We start from the raw sequence: 17,044 nt of genomic DNA on the forward strand, positions 1-17,044 counted from the left end.
GCTCTTCTGAAGACAACACTGAATCAGGTGCTTCATCAGGTGGTGCAGTATCTTCGCCCTGGGCCATAACTTCTATTTCCACTAAAAGCATAGGTGTAACTGATCTCTTTGTCCAAATGATGAACATAGTTATGGGGAGTTGCTAGCACTGCTTTTTATTCACAGAGGCAGCTTCTCCATGCAGAGAAACACTCGAGTCCAAAGCATTTCTGAAATTTGTCAAACCAGCCCTTGCTGGCACCAAGTGGGGTTGGTCTGGTGGGAGAAACACTAGACGGTCCTGCTTCTGTGTTGTTGCCATTGTCTTCATCCTCATCACCGTCATGAATGTCCATGCTTTCCACAAAACTATCATAAAGTTTCTTGGCCTTCGTCCATATGGTGTTAGTATCCAGAGAGATATTCTTCCTCCTGCAGTCATTTATCCACAGGGCCAATGCAGACTCCATCCTCACAATGGCCTTATTGCAGGAAGTGACCACCCTCTTTGCAGTCTTGTTTAAAGTTATTATTGCCATAGATCTAATATTCTTCTTGTCTTTCTTTGTGTAGCGAACAGTAGACTCGTTGATCCCGTAATGGCAGCCTACAGCCGTGTAGCTTTTGCCTTCCTTTAACATGTTGAAAAGTTCCACCTTTTCTTTGATGGTACATATTCCTATGGCACTTGGGTTCACTGCTAGAAGCCTTAGAAGGTGCAGAACATTTGGGTGGCATTGTAGGGCTTGAAATAAATTAAAACTTTCATGAAAATTTCACAAAAAACACAACACCACAGCAACACTACACGCAGTGATCAGACGTTGATGTGAAGTGGACAAGGAGAGATGCTGAACGTGTGGGCACAGTGCGGGAGAGCAAACAGACCAGTGCTATGGTCACTGAGCCAATCAGCACCCAGGATACAGAACACAGTGCTGTGGTTGGTCGCCTTCCATTCCATTCCATCAGCCAACAGTGTGCCGTGTACAATCTCATGTCAGCAAACTTGCACAAGTGGTAGTGGCATACTGCATTTCCATTGTGTACAGTACAGTATTCATCTGCTGATGAAATACCATACTGTATTTTAGGTTGATTTAATATTCTTTTAATATGTTTGAATTAACATTTTTATATTGTTTTAAATTTTTTAGGCAAAAATAATTAAAATAATAAATATTATATAAATACCCATATATTGCAAAATCCCACAATATAGCAAAAACTCCACGATACAGAATTAGATATATATTTTTTTAAACCCACTATACAATGAAACCACAGTAAGTGAACTGCAATATAATGAGGGATGACTGTTTTTCTAATTAGGGGTTAATCTCCTTTGGCCTTATTGCTGTAACTCATGCCTCCTGACCTCCCACCTTCCAGCACCTGCCATCATTCATTTAGGTTATTAATCAGTGTTCTTTGGGTTCAACTGGATATATATTCCCATAGTTTTCTTTCTCACACAGGTGTTCAAAACAGCTTTGTCCTGTGAAATTGAAATCAAATGATACAGCCACATTAGTGTTATTCCATAGAGTTATAGTGAGAGCTTCTATCTGTTCATCCATTATGAGAAAGCAGGGTGCTTTTAGGAGTATATGTCCATTCATTGGGCTGGCTGCAGTCCTGTTTACTTTTTGGCTATTTGAAAGAGGTGCTTTTTGGTGACCAGAGTGCTTCACTCAATGGGCATCTGAGTCAAAGCTAACAGAGAATAATATTCTCCTGCTCTATGCTTCTTGTTAGGCACCAAAATTATATTCGATTTTCCATTTTGTAACACCCATTTATTAGCTACCCTTCCCTCAACAATAATTTCACCTTTGTTCCATTCGTCATTGATTTAAATTCAAACCTTTCTCCCTAATGTTAGGTCTCCTGGTTAAGTCACTGGGCTGGTCTATATCGATGGTAGCGAGTTGAGATATTCCAGGGTTCTAGTTTGGTCTAGTCACACTCAACGGGATTATGTCTTCAACAAGGAATAAACATCTGTAACAGTCAGCTCCAATTTAGCCAGATACAGGGAATAGATCATTAATTTCATCATCTCTTTGGCATTTTTGCATTTAGGTTCAAGTTAATATATATATTATCTTGTTTCATGATAATATTAGACTTTGGAATCCTAATAACAGCTCTGGTTTTAGGGTCTATGAACTACCTTGAAGAAGAAAATTATGGTGAAAGAACACGTATGTATATTATATCCCTTATCACTTTCCCTGTAATTCTGCCACGAGAGTGTAATTGTCTTTCTAATGGAATCCCACTTTCAGCCTCCTGCTGCAGCGCTGAGTCCTGGCCGGTATTCCTGGACCCTCAGCCCCATCTCCCATCTCAGGGAACCTGCTGGGCCCTCCTGGATGCCACCCCCAGCTCTGTGTGCTGGGAACTCAAGATTGGGAGGGCCCTGGGGCCACGCAGGTCTCACTGGATTTTCTTCCTTTCCCTCATCTGGACAGTGGCTAATGTGTAATGCCTTGAAAGCTATCATTTCCTATAAGTCATCCAGTTTTTTAATTGTGTCAGATGGGATGGTTAATTTTGTCATGGTCAGAGGAGAATGTTTAATTGGATCTACATTATTTTTAAACATGCATCTCATTTGAGCCCAATTTTTTACCTATATAATGTATTAAATATATATTACTCTCCATTAATGAGAGATGGATGAATCACATTGAAATGTTTAAGAGAAAAATGTTACTGTGTGTAACACATTAAAGGAAACTGTTACCACAAGTTTCCTTTTCTAGAATCAGGAAATAAGTATGGCTATCAGTACTGAAATCTTGAAAAACATATCATGAGCAGAAGACCATATATATTAGTTTACATTTAGACCCATATTTGCCAGAATTGCCTTGCTATACTGAGCTTCATCATTTGACGTGATGAACAGCACAATTCCCAGTCCTTTACCACCAAGCTCTCGCATTACTTTAGCATTTTTAATGGGCATACTTGCTTTTGCTATAATGTTAGGAAATGCCATTGTCATTTTAGCTTTTGTGGTGGACAAAAAACTTAGACATCGAAGTAATTACTTTTTCCTTAACTTGGCCATTTGTGACTTCTTTGTTGGTAAGTTACATGTCTTTGTTTAAGATAGTCTTTTCCAATTATAACTTATTTTTAAAACCTTAAAATAAGCTTTTGTTATTTCAAGGTACTATATGGCAGTGGGAATGATTAAAGACTCAAGGTTTAAGAATTAAATTTCAGGGGAGACTATATGGTACTTTAGGAGAATATTATATATATGAGATTGGGTTTTCATATATATAATAGGGAAATTTTAATCTGAAAAGAGTTTTCTTTTTGTAAAGTGAAATAAGTTATAGAGTGGAAATAAGCTCAGAATATTTCAAAGACTGTTTAAGAGTTGTTTCTGTATCTGTTTTTCTTGTATGTTTAGGTTTAAAAGTGTTCCTCTTTAAGTAAGCAGGATTTCCTTAGCATCATGGTTCTGAAGTAATAGAAAATAATGTATGTGCTGATAACCAGCACAATCAGGAAATGGGATATTCAGGACAATTAAATAGCATGGCTAATATTATTTTATGATACAATATAGAATATTATAAATTATCACCCACACTAAGCTACCTTGCATATCATATAGTATTATAAGGGCTCATAGTATTTAAATTAATCTTTCTTTGAAAACTTGCACTTTGCAGATTTTTACTCCTGATGTTTAACAATGCTTACAAGTAAATGTACAGAAGTGTCAGCTGATGATATTGCTTTATAGGAGCTTCTAGCATAATTTAATGTGTTATTGTCTACAACAACACAAATGCTTGCATTTATATTAAAGTAAAATAAAACTCATAGCAGTTTATTGTCTGGAACACAGTGTTGATCTTCGTAAGTGGGAGCTCCAGGCTGGCTGGTGTGTGCTGGCTGTGTGGGAACCATAGGGGATGAAGTCGGGGTGGTCAGAATCTATATAGTGAAAGCCCTTGAACACTAGTGTGATTCAGGATTGGAGTTTATTCAGCAGGCAATGTGAAGGTCAAAAACTATTAAAACAGGTGAATGATTGGATGGATTGAAGCTTTGCCTTAGAGACATCAGAAGAGGTACAGTATAGTTGGGAGAAACGGGAGCAGGGGGCAGCTTTGTTTCAGAGACGACCCTGCAGCAATCTAGATAGAAGTCATGGGGCAGGTAAGGCTCTGAGCTAGGGTGAGGGTGAACAGAAGATTGGGCTGCAGAGCTGCAAGGGTGGGCTCAGGCAGGAGAAAGAGAAAGGTGAGTGAGAGGCTGAGCTCTGGGGACTAAGAGAAGTATAAAACTCTTAACAGAAAGGGGGAACAGTTTTGAGAGGGAAGCTTATGCTTGTGGTGTTGCATGGATAAAACTCCTGGAAGAAAATTTCTAGCTGGGGAGATTGATTTAGGAGCCATGATATAAAAATGACAGCATCACAGAGAAAGGTAGCTAACCAATATAGGAAAATTAAAAGAAGCAACAATTTCACCATTTCTGTCCTCAATTCTGCCTCTCCAGCTAACCAGTGTTAAGAACTTGGTGCAAATCTGGTCTTATCATTCCTTCTTCATGCTTGTACAAGCATGTACAAATTGGTGTATTTATGTAAAAAGTATATTTGTGTAAACATAAAGAATATTCTGCTGTAAATATACATAGCCCTCTCATCTTTCTTCTTAGAACTGTGGAACTTTTAGATGACACTGAGCCCTTGAACTGGGTTATGTATTTTGACCAAGTCAAAAGGAATGAGGTCCTGAATACCTGGTAGCTGGGAGGAATGGGATAAAACTATATTCGCTGAGAAAGCCTGAGGTCTAAAGCTCTTGCACAGAGATGGTGCCAGATAACAATGGAATGTCTCTCTGTATGGTGCAATGTCAGCGTCGTGAGCTTGAACACTGCAGCATAAAGATGTGGTTTGCCTTTGATTGGGAAATGTCCCAGCAGATGTAGTTGTACACCAGTCTCGGTGGTTCCCCCTCTACTCAGCGGGTGGGTAGGAAAAGAGATGGCTTTGCTCTGGACGAGAACAGTTTAACACAGTTTAGAGTCTCTATTAATCTGCCTGTCTCATCCTTTACATTTTCCCTGACCCTGCCAGCTTCCTCCAGAGGTCCACTTATTTAACATAACTCCTCAGAAGTATTGCAGGTTCAGTTCCAGATCACCACAATAAAGTGAATATCGCAATAAGGCGAGTCACATGAGCTTTTTGGTTTCATGGTGGGTACAAAAGTTTTGATTCTGCTATATGACAGTCTATTAAGTGTGCAATAGTACTATGTCTGAAAAACAATGTGCATACCTTAATTAAACATTACTTTATTGCCCTGGCCTGCATGGCTCTGTTGGTTGGAGCATCATCCTGTAACTGAAAGGTCACTGGTTCGATTCCCATTCAGGGCACGTGCCAGCATTGTGGGCTCAGTCCCTGGTTGGGGTGCGTGCAGGAGGCAGCTGATGGGTGTTTCTCTCTTGCATCAATGTCTCTCCCTCTCTATCCCTTTCCCTCTCTCAAACGAGAATAAAATAAACCTTAAAAAAATTATAGCTAAAAAGTGCTAACCACTATCTGAGCCTTTTTCAGTGAGTCATAATCTTTTTTGCTGGCAGAGGGCTTTGCCTCAGTGCTGATGAAAGTGCAGTATCTGCAAAGCACCATAAAGCTGGGGATGCCTGTATTTACACAACACAAGAATTAGGAAAGTCTCTGAGACCTTTTGGTAACCAGACTTGGGTTTTGTGTCAATACTGTTATTTCTCCTTTCCCATGCTCAGAGATGAGTGTCTTTCAGCTCGGAACCTCATAGTGGTGGTGGTGGGTCAGAGCGGAGCCTGTGAGAAGTTTTCTGTAGCTGTAAGCCAGCAAATCTTACTCTGTGGGGCCATGAGACCTAGAACTGCAGAACTTGTGGTGATGGAAGGGCAGATGAGAGCATTGCATGTGTTCAGTATTGTGGGCTTTCTGGCCGAACGCTCTCTTCTCACCTGTTTCAGAACTGGTGTCCTGTAGAGAAGCTAAATTTGTGGCACCTGAGTAGCTTCCTAGGATGAATTTAGTGTTGGAAAGCAAAGATTTATTGAAGAAAACTTTCAGTAGCAGCTACATCGATATAAACATATCTCATCTGTACACTATTCTGGGAAGTAATGTACTATCTACATCTATAGTAATACCTGTAAAGTTGGTATCTCATGACTGGTGTTTCCATTTATTGGTGACTTCTTCACACCTACAGTTGTGTGGCCTACATGACCAGGTGCTAAATGACCCAGACAGGATCTTCAAGGGTGAAAGGTGTTTGCCGCTGACAGAGTATGAGCCACATTTTCAGGATGGCAAAGTTATCTTTAGTACCTTTATGCTTCAGGTCACGATTCTTCTCTTCAATAGCTCCCCTGAGTTAGTCAGCTTGTGCTGCTGTAACAAAATACCACAATCTGACTTATACAGGAGTGATTTACTTTGTCATGGTTCTAGAGGCTGGGAAGTCCCAGATCCCGCTGCCAGCTGATTTGGTTCCTGGTGGGAGCACTCATTCTTTCTGGTTTGTAGATGCCTTCTCGATGCATCATCACATAGTTCCTCTGAGTGTACAAGGAGAGAGCGAGCGAGCAAGCAAGCTCTCTTGTGTTTCTTCTTATTGGGACACTAATCCTGTGGGGTTGGGGCTTCACTCTTGCAACCTCATTTAACGTTAATTACTTTCCTATAGGCTCTATCTCAAACACAGCCACCCTGGGGGCTAAGGCATCAACATATGAATGAATTTGGGGCCAACACAAATATTCAGGCCATACACCCTGTATACACTCACCGTTATCCACAGAGTCTTCTGTTGGCCCAGAGAATTCACTGGGCCTTTTAGCTCCCAACACCTTTTGACTGTCATTTTTCTCATGGAAGATATAGCTTCTTAGCAGGCTTCAGAAAGAAGAGGAGATACCAGCCTGGACAGGTGGCAATTTTCACGCAAACTGGGCTTCCTTATCCTCATCTATTCATTCATCTAATACCCATTTATTGTGAACCAGGAACTCTTGGAGGTGCTGAAGATACAGCAATAAAAAGACAGACAAAAATTGCTTCACTAGTGGTGCTTCTACTTCTACTGTGGGCAAAGGTGGGGAGACAGACAATAAACAATATAAATAAGTAAAAAAAGTACATAGCATTTTAGAGGATGATCATTGCTATTGAGAAAAACATAGCAGGAACGAGAGAGAGAAAGTGTGTTTGGGGTGGAGGTTGCAATTTAAATTTCCAGAGTAGAGTTCACTGATCAAGACTCATTTGAGCAAACAGAAGATGCATTCTGGAGGAAGAGCATTGCATGCCCAGGAAAGTGCAAGGATCTGAGGCAGTGTCTCTGTGGTGTATTTGAGGCCAGAAAGGCTGGAGTGGAGTGAGGAATGTGGGGTGGGGCTGAAGGGACTAGCAAGAGGTGAGACCAGAGAGGTGGGGAACCGCTGGGATGGGCAAGTCATCTAGGGTTTTACAGGGCTTCTTTTCTTTCTTCTCCTTCCATCTCTTCTCCTCCTGTTTCTTCAATTCCTTCCTCCCTGCCCCCACCTTGGTTAGACCTTGGTTCTTCAGTTCAGCAAAGAGAGAATTCAGAGTGAAGGACTCTAGTGGAAGAGGTGTATTTAGCCTTTTAGAAAGATAATCACAGAGGCAGAAGTAGTGAGCCAGCTGGGCTGTGTGGATCCAGGAAATAAGTTGCAGAAGCAAAAGGAGGAATCTTGGTGCTTCGGAGAAAGAAAACAAAAGATAACACACCTAAGGAAAGAAGTGGAGGAAGGCGTGGGGGTGCTCTAGAAAGAGAGAGCATGCACTGGGTCCTTTGTCTTAAAGTTTTTATCTGTTATCTATAGGCAGGGATTTCAGGGAGGTCTCAAGGGAGGGTCTCAAAGGAATATTCATCAGCTTTCCAGGTGTGTCCTTTCAGGGCCTTGGTCTTTACTGATTGATGGGCACCTTGGCAAGACTCACTAGTCATTGTAACTGGACCTGAAACAGCCATGGCATCACTTGTCTGGTTTTGCTGCTTTTCTGGGCCTGGAACAGAAATACAACTGAGACCTAGATGTTATCTCTAGTTTGACCAAAACTCTGTCTCTGTGCTCAATAGCCCCAAGGCTCTGTTCCTAAGATTATTTGATGCCTCCTTGTCCTGAGGTCTTAATGCTTAAGGGAGTGGTCATGCAAGAGCTTGTTTGGGAGTCTAGGAGGCTGTTCTCCTGCCCCACCTTGTTCCTCCTCTAAGGAGGTCTAACCACAGGACTAGTAATATGAAAGTTCAGGGGGTCTAAACTACATGCTAGAGGGTGAAAAGTCACCCTGGGGCAAGGACCTAACCTGTAATAGCTGTTTCTCTAGTTTTGCCTGTTGCCTGGGACTTTCTGCTCTGGTGACATTCCATACCTGGCCTATGGTTCCTGCTCTGCCTGTGCCTGTGCCTAACTGTCTATTCTATCGCTTTCACCACTATCTTTTAATATAGTTTGTTTTCTCTCACTCCCCCTACTTCCTTAATTTGTCATGTCAAAGGCCTATTGTTCTTTTAAAGGAAGTGGCTCTTAGTTTTACTTATCAAGTCCATTTGACCCAGAAGCATGATTGCAGTGTGGAAGTTGTAGGCACAATATATCATAGAAGTATTTCCGAGTCACAGTTTTTGAAACTGTTCTGGAATGGGCCACAGATAGTTCCACCATTCAACAAAATGGAGGCTCTTGGCATGACATTTGCACTCAAACATGACATAGGACAGGAGGTGACAGCAGGGTGTTATTAAAACCGAAAGGGTAAACTAGAGGCTCGGGTAAGCTGGTATTTCAAATAGCTCCTGAGGTTGCACGTACACTCCTCTTTCATGTAAATCCCAGTGTGAAAAAGGTTCTTTAACTCCCACCCTTTCTTGAACCTTTAATAAGATAATGGGTGTCTGTGATGCAAATGATTTCTGGAATTTCACTCTTTTTCTCTGTGGGGACAATGAGTGTGTGTGTGAAAAATACTCATTTGCAGAAGATTGAAAGCTACAACTCTGGGCTGAAATATAATGGATGTCTCTGTTTTGAAGATACTTTGATTTATCTCAGGTGAACCTGGTGACCTATTTTATGCCATAGGTGAGCATACACATTTTTGAGATGGAAGGAACCATCAGGAAGTTTTGTTATCATAAAAAATATAATTGAAACACAAACAAGTAGGCAATATGAACTACATATAAGAACTGAACACACAACTCTTCACCTGTATGGTATCTAATTTCTCATATTTATATATAAATCCAGATACAGAATACTACATTCTGCATTTCCTTTCTCTGGTTCTGAAATTACACCATTATATCCTCATGGTATTACTGGTCCAAAGTCTATGTCCCCAATGCTTTAAAAGGCCAAAACTCAAAGGATCAGAGTTTGGAGTAGGGACAGGTTTATTGACTGAGAAGGTGCTAGCTGAGAAGATGAGAGAGCCCTAATAGTTCTTCAAATCCATCTTTAGAAAGTAAAGAGTTCAATCTTCTTTTATGTTAAGGGAAAGGAAAGTGGGAGGAGCTATTTCAGTAAAAACTCAAGCCCTAAGCAGAATTCCTTTAATGATGAAAGCAGGAACTATGGTATTAGCTTAAAGACCATGGAGACAACACAGGCTTGAGCAAAGTGGAGTCAGGAAGATGATACTTAACAACATAAGATTTCAACTGAGCTTTTATCTAATAGGTTGTGTTTTTAGTGAGTAGTTCCACCTGTCTGAAGTGTCAATGCAGTTAAAAACGCCTGCAAAGCTAAAGGAAAAGGAGCCCAGTTTAGTCATTTTTCACAGTTAATTTGCTCATTCAGTGAAGGGTAGCATTTAAGTCAGAGGTTTCGAAGTCAGGTTGCCTGGTTTCAAATCCATCTTTCACTTACTAGCTAAGTAGACCTTGGGTTAATTATGTCCCCTTTTTTGAGCTTCAGATTCTTTATTTGTTAACTTTGCATGTCCCTACCTCACAAAAGTTCCTGTGAAGGTTAAATGAGATGATATATGTAATGCACATAGCACAGTGTCTGGCATATAGTAATTGCACAGTGGATGTTAGCTATCATTAATTTATTTAAGTCATTTTGGTCAGTTCTATAAGTTGTGAAAAATACAAAGATTGACTTAAAACATGGTCCCAAAGCTCAGCAGAAACAAGTTAAAAAATGACGACAATATAAAGTAGAATATTTTTGTACATGAAGGAAGCAGAGATAAGTAAAGTGCTAGGAAAATGCAGATGACAGAAAAGTCACTTCTGCCAAGGAAGTTTCAAGAAAAATGATAAGAAGAAAGGCATTTCTTGAACTGAGTGAAGAATAAGAAGACAGTAAATAAACTTCTCAGTAGAAGAGAGGAGGAGGATATTCTGGGAAGAAAGAACGCCGCTGGCAACGGCAACGAGATGTGAACATGTGAGATGTGTCTGAGGGATGAGTGGTCCATCCTGTTTGGGCTGCATCGTGAACATAGAGATGCCTCATGCTGTACATGGCTGAAAATACAGGTTGGGACCTAAACTTAACTTGGAAAGTAATAAGGAGACATTGAAGGTATGAGGGTTATGACAGCTATTATAACAATGGTATTTATTTTATTTTTTTAAAAGGATTTTATTCATTTATTTTTAGAGAGGGGAAGGGAGGGAGAAAGGGAGGGAGAGAAACATCAATGTGTGGTCGCCTCTCGAGCACCCCCTGCTGGAGACCTGGCCTGCAACCTGGGCACGTGCCCTGACTGGGAATTGAACCAGCGACAATTTGATTCATAGACCGGTGCTCTATCCACTAAGCCACGAGCAGCCAGGGCTAAAAAAATGGTATTTAAAAAATGTGTAGGAAATCAGTCCTGAGTTTTTTGATGGAATACCATGAATTTCTAAACTGTAATCAATCCATTTTTGGTCAATTCAGATACATCAATGTGTGGTGTACTATGCCTCTTTGTTTTAATTAATATGTGCTATTTTTTACCCTATTCTTTCCCTGTATAGGTGTGATCTCCATTCCTTTGTACATCCCTCAGAAGTTGTTTGATGGGAACCTTGAAATTCAAACCTGTGTATTTTGGCTTATTGTGGACTATCTTTTGTGTACAGCATCTGTATATAACATCGTACTCATCAGCTACGATCGATACCAGTCAGTCTCCAATGCTGTAAGTCAAACCATTAATTTATCATCCTTAGAAGAGTATGTACTTGTTAATTTTGGGTCTCCAAGCAAAAAAAAAAAGGAATGCATATATTTATTTATTTATTTAAAGATTTTATTTATTTTTAGAGAGGGGAAGAGAGGGAGAAAGAGACATTGATATGCGAGAGGAACATTGATTAGTTGCCTCTTGCACGCCCCCAGTCCAGGACCTGGCCCACAGCCCAGGCACATGCCCTGACTGGGACTCAAACAGTGACCTTTTGGTTTGCAGGACAAAGCCCAACCCACTGAGCAAAAAAATTTTTAACTCTAATTTTTTGTTTTATTGACAAACCTTAAAGGAGCCTGATTATCCTTTTGTTAGCTGGACCCTGCCCCAAAGCCAGACAATTCAGTTTCTTCCCACATGTCCAAGGTGACTTTCGAGCTGCTGCCCCAGCGCTGGAGCTCAGAGAGAGTGAGTTTGAGTGTGTCCACGTGGGCCCTAAAGAGGAATGCTTGGGGCTCTAGTAACCAGCTGTCTTACTTAGTCACAATCCCACTGGTTTTCACAGTTAGAAGTTATGGGAACTTCCCTTACTGGCACTGGAATTCTGGGTTGGGGAACCTGGTATGTGGGGCTGAGACACGACACAGCTGTGTGAAACTAGAAGGAATCCTTCAAAGCTGACTGGAGCTTGTAGGAAGTGGTCATGGGGAAGCTGGCCGCTTGTGGTAGACAAACATAGAGGAGACAGCGTGATAAGGAAGGGCTGTATGGTGAGCCTGGGAAATGGAAATCTGACCGTAATTTGAAGAAGGAAGGCATCACACAGGTGGCAAGTGCATGATGACAGTGCTCAGAGAAGTTTTCTGGAGGGGCAGATTCCAGAGCTTAAGCAGCAGCGGGTGGGGGAATGCAGACAGTATAGCTGGAGGGAATGGAAATTAAAATACATGCAGAATTAAAACAGTAGGAGGAGAGTATTTCTTTACCTGCGGATGAAAAAAATGCTTGATGGTAAAATCAAGAACATGGAAAGTGCTGTTGCAGGATAAGAAGCAGTATTCTGAGTAATGGACATATTCTGTAGTGAGTGAGAGGTGGGCTGCTGAGTGATTTCAGGGAGGCCACTCCAATGGTCCCGAGTCCGGGTTCAAGCAATGCTAGAGCCGTCTATCTCTCAAAAGTGCCCTGCAGAGACAAAGAGATTGACATCATCTTCTCAATTCCCTAAGATGTCCATTATCCCATTTGACCTTATGCATAATAGAAATGGGATCACTTTCTACCATACTGCATTATATTATTACAAAGGCTGAACAGAGTGATTAAAAAACTAAATGCAGTTTTATGACCATCTGGGTATTGTTACCATCTTCATAATCATTAGATTTAGTGCAAGAGATGTATTAATTAGTGACATGAGAAGCAGAAGCAAAAAAGCCCATTGTACATGGGAGCTTGTTTTCAGCACCATGTGCATTTTAGCTCAGCCTCAGACATACCCATAATCTGGTTAAAAAAAAAAAGCAACCAAAAACCACTTCTCTGCAGTTTTTAAAAATATTTCAGTTTTAAAAAAGAAACAAAACCAGTTTTATCATCTTTCCAGCCATCATCGAGCCCTTTCCAGAATGCACAATCCGTCAAGGAAAGACAGTGCTTGGCGGTGTTGCACCCTTTTATATAATAAAAATGAGGCAACATGGCAGAACAAGACATAAAAATTTCCAGATGAAGTAGTAGAGGAACGCTGGTGAAAAGGAGGCATGCTGTAGTTTCAGTTCTTTCCCTTCAAGTGAGGAAATCAGAGAAGTACGGAACATTTTAGCTACAAAAAACCTTCCTCATCTAAAACAGGTCCCCTTACAAAATTCTTGGTTCGTTCTTTCTCCCTTAGGTTGGGTAGTGGTTGGTCTGGGGTATCTTTTGATTTCTTATAGAAGATATTCTTGAGAATTTCTAGATTTATCAAAGGTTATGGGGCCTGTAATCCGAAAGCAAGCCTCACTCAGAGAACCTCATTTTCGCTTAAGAAGCCTGTTGTGAATAAGTGGATGTAGAATATTCTTCACCCTTAGAAAAGACAGTGGCACTCGCCACATCCATGTCTCTTGAAGTGATTAGCCACAGCGTTGGCGCCATTTTTGTCAGGTGGAAACTTTTATAGAAAGAAATGATTTGCTAATGCTCAATAACACTATAGTAGCTCACCACAGCTGATATAAACAACTTTTTTTTGTTTGTCATCTTCCTGGAAATGATGTTTTTCTTTCTCTCTTTTCCTTCCTTCCTTCCTTCCTTCTTTTCTTCTTTCTTTCTTTCTTTCTTTCTTTCTTTCTTTCTTTCTTTCTTTCTTTCTTTCTTTCTTTCTTTCTTTCTTTCTTTCTTTCTTTCTTTCTTTCTTTCTTTCTTTCTTTCTTTCTTTCTTTCTTTCTTTCTTTCTTTCTTTCTTTCTTTCTTTCTTTCTTTCTTTCTTTCTTCTTTTCTTTCTTTATGTTTAGACAGATGGGAAGGGAAAGGAAGGAGAGAGAAACATCAATATGTGGTTGCCTCTCATGTGCCCCCTACTGGGGACCTGGCCCACAACCCAGGTACGTGTCCTGACTGGGAATTTAACTGGCAACCCTTTGGTATGCAGGCCAGCACTCAGTCCACTGAGCCACACCAGCCAGGGCTCTTTCTCTCTCTTTTTTTAAAAAAAAAGATTTTAAAGAGGAGAAGGGAGGGAGAAAGAGAAGGAGAGAAACATTAGTGCGTGGTTGCTTCTTGAGAGGCCCCAAGGGGGGATCTGGCCTGCAACCCAGGAGTGATTCCCTGACTGGGAATCAAATTGATGATCCTTTGGTTTGCAGTCTGGTGGTCAATCCCCTGAGTCACAGCAGCCAGGGCAGCTCTTTGTCTTTTCAATCCCACCTTAAAGAATCAGCATGAACTGCACAGTAGATTCTTCCTTTACTAGAATCAGGAAAGCCAGATGCTTTCAAATGTTTTGACTGTGACTACAGTGAGGGATGCATTTTATACTGCAATTCAGTATGTGCATTTCTTTCTGTATATGTATATCTACATTCCAAAAGCAAAAGTTTCATCAAACAATATATACATACATACCCTTACAGTGTGTGATGCATTTTGACATGGAAAATCCTATTTCATTAAAAACAAAAAGACAAAACAACAACAACAACAAAACAACTGGTCATGACCCAGCTGGCAGGTTGGAAAACTATGAAAAGATGCACCCAGTTTCAGCTGTTTAATAGTTCAGATTTTGACATGTTCTACAGTGTCAAGAGGTTCAACCTTGAGAGTTACACCCTTCCTCTTTAAAAATCACTAAGAAAGTCTGCATTGTGGTTCAGGCTCCACAGAAATTGAATCCTCTCTCCTGGCCCACATCATGTTACCCAGGTCCAGTTAATGTCCTCCCCTCTTGCACATCCCTAAAACTCCTGAGGACCTAAGGTATGCTTTACGCAATCACCATAGCTCGAAAATACTGAAAATAATTTATTTGGCCTCTCTTAGTTCTCTTACAGAGCTCAACACTCTGGGATATGGAAGATCGTGGCTCTGATGGTGGCCGTCTGGGTGCTGGCCTTCTTAGTGAATGGGCCACTAATTATAATTTCATATTCTTGGAAGGAAAAAGAGAGGTATTGTAGTCCTGGATTTTTTTCAAAATGGTATATCCTTGCCATCACGTCATTCCTGGAATTCCTAGCCCCAGTCTTCTTAATAGCTTATTTCAATATCTATATTTACTGGAGTCTATGGAAGCGCAGTTGTCTCAATAGGGGGCAAAGTCCTCCTGAACTCAGTTCTGCCTCTTCAGGTAACTCTGAACACTTGTTCAAGTGTCGACTGTTTTCAAAGGCATCTCTTGCTGAACCAAAGGAAGCAGCAGCACCCCTTCGTTTCGAGAGACAAGAAAGAAAGAACAGTTTCTTTTTTTGTGTAAGAACCCAGAAGAAGAGAGATGTAATTGCTTCTAAAACGGATTCCCTCTCCCGCTCAGATAACCTAATTCTTCACCAAAAAGAATATATTGCACTGCTCAAAGTCAAGAAATTAGCCAAGTCACTCGCCATTCTCTTAGGTGTTTTCATCGTTTGCTGGGCTCCTTATTCTCTGTTCACATTTGTTCATTCAATTTATAAGTCAGGTCAGCAATTTTACACGTTTGGGGCAGCTGAAACAATTGTCTACGAGGTCACATTTTGGCTTCAGTGGTGTAATTCCCTCATCAATCCTTTTTTGTATCCATTGTGTCACAAACGCTTTCAGAAGGCTTTCTTGAAAATATTTTGTTTAAAAAAGCAACCCATACTACCCCTCCCTCAGACAGTGTCCTCTTAAAGACAATTTAATTTTTTTCTTCTTAATCATTTTTTTATTAATGTTTGAATACAGCTGTCTCCATTTTCCCATCACCACTTTCCCCCGCCCCACCCACTGCCACTTCACATCCTCAATCCTACCCTCCTTTGGCTTTGTCCATTGGTCCTTTATACATGTTCATTGATGACACTTTCCCTCCTTACCTCCATTATTCCCACCCCCATCCCCTCTACTGTCAGTTTTTTCTTTATTTCAATGTTTCTGGTTATATTTTGCTTGCTTGTTTATTTTCTTGATTAGGTTCCACTTATAGGTGAGATCATATGGTGTTTATCTTTCACAGCCTGGCTTACTTCACTTAGCATAATGCTCTCCAGTCCCATCCATGCTGTTGTGAAGGGTAGGAGCTCCTTCTTTCTTTCTGTTGTGTAGTATTCTGTTGTGTAAATGTACCACAGTTTTTTGATCCATTCATTTACTGATGGGCACTTAGGCTGTTTTCAGTATTTGGCTATTGTAAATTGTGCTGCTACGAACATTGGGGTGCATAGGCTTTTTTGGATTGGTGATGCAGGATTCTTAGGGTATAATCCCAGCAGTGGAATTGCTGGGTCTGAAGGCAATTCCATTTTTTGTTTTTTCAGATAATACCATACTGTTTTCCACAGTGGCTGCACCAGTCATCACTGACACCAGCAACGTACTAGGGTTCCCTTTTCTCCACATCCTTGCCAGCACTTGTTGTTTGTTGATTTGTTAATGATGGTCATTCTGACCTGTGTGAAGTGATATCTCATTGTGGTTTTAATTTGCAGCTCTCTGATGGCTAGTGATGCTGAGCGTCCTTTCATATGTCTCTGGGTCCTCTGTATGTCCTCCTTGGAGAAGTGTCCGTTCAGGTCCTTTTCCCATTTTTAAATTGGATTGTTTGTCTTCCTGGTGTGGAGTTGTATGTGTTCTTTGTATATTTTGGAGATCATACCCTTGTCTGAGATATCATTTGCAAATATGTTTTCCCATATGGTTAGTTTCCTTTTCATTTTGTCAGTGTTTTCTTTAGCCATGCAGAAGCTTTTTATTTTGATAAAGTCCCATTTGTTTATTCTTTCCTTTATGTCCCTTGCTCTAGGGGACATATCGGTGAAAATATTGTTGTGTGGAATATCTGAGATCTTCCTGCCTATGTTTTCCTTTAGGACTTTTATGGTCACGTGACTTACGTTTAAGGCTTTTGTGCATCTTGAGTTTATTTTTTTGTATGGTGTAAGTTGGTGGTTAAAGACAATTGTATTGTTTATGTACATTTCAGACTTAATTTTACCAAAATGAATTTTATCTGGGTTTTGTCTTGCCCTTTCCACTCTGCCAAAAATGTCCATACAATTATAAACTCAATTGAAAACTTAGAAGTAAATCAGAACCTGGAAGTCAAGGGAAAATTATTCAGTAATAACAGTGTAATTAGAAACTCATAATAATATTTTTGTAAACTCATAGCCACAAAAGCACTGCATTTTTCTTAGTTGT

At 40.5% G+C, this 17,044-nt stretch overlaps 1 protein-coding gene across 1 annotated transcript; it reads left to right on the forward strand.

The window, feature by feature from the left end:
* Positions 1-2,866: 2,866 nt before the first annotated feature.
* Positions 2,867-15,745, forward strand: HRH4 (histamine receptor H4). Its single transcript, XM_045850274.1, has 3 exons — positions 2,867-3,078; positions 11,028-11,191; positions 14,705-15,745. Exons 1-3 carry the CDS (start codon positions 2,889-2,891, stop codon positions 15,533-15,535), a joined length of 1,185 nt encoding a protein of 394 aa, XP_045706230.1. The 5' UTR covers positions 2,867-2,888; the 3' UTR covers positions 15,536-15,745.
* The last annotated feature ends 1,299 nt before the right edge of the window (positions 15,746-17,044 follow it).

Source organism: Phyllostomus hastatus, unplaced genomic scaffold (genome assembly GCF_019186645.2).
Source record: "Phyllostomus hastatus isolate PE091 unplaced genomic scaffold, TTU_PhHast_1.1 phas_contig_80, whole genome shotgun sequence".
Lineage (NCBI taxonomy): Eukaryota > Metazoa > Chordata > Mammalia > Chiroptera > Phyllostomidae > Phyllostomus > Phyllostomus hastatus.

Coding starts and splice junctions, on each gene's coding strand:
- HRH4 (XM_045850274.1), top strand. CDS start 2,889: ATGAACAGCACAATTCCCAGTCCTTTACCACCAAGCTCTCGCATTACT. Junction 3,079..11,027: donor CATTTGTGACTTCTTTGTTG/GTAAGTTACATG, acceptor TTCCCTGTATAG/GTGTGATCTCCATTCCTTTG. Junction 11,192..14,704: donor ACCAGTCAGTCTCCAATGCT/GTAAGTCAAACC, acceptor GGCCTCTCTTAG/TTCTCTTACAGAGCTCAACA.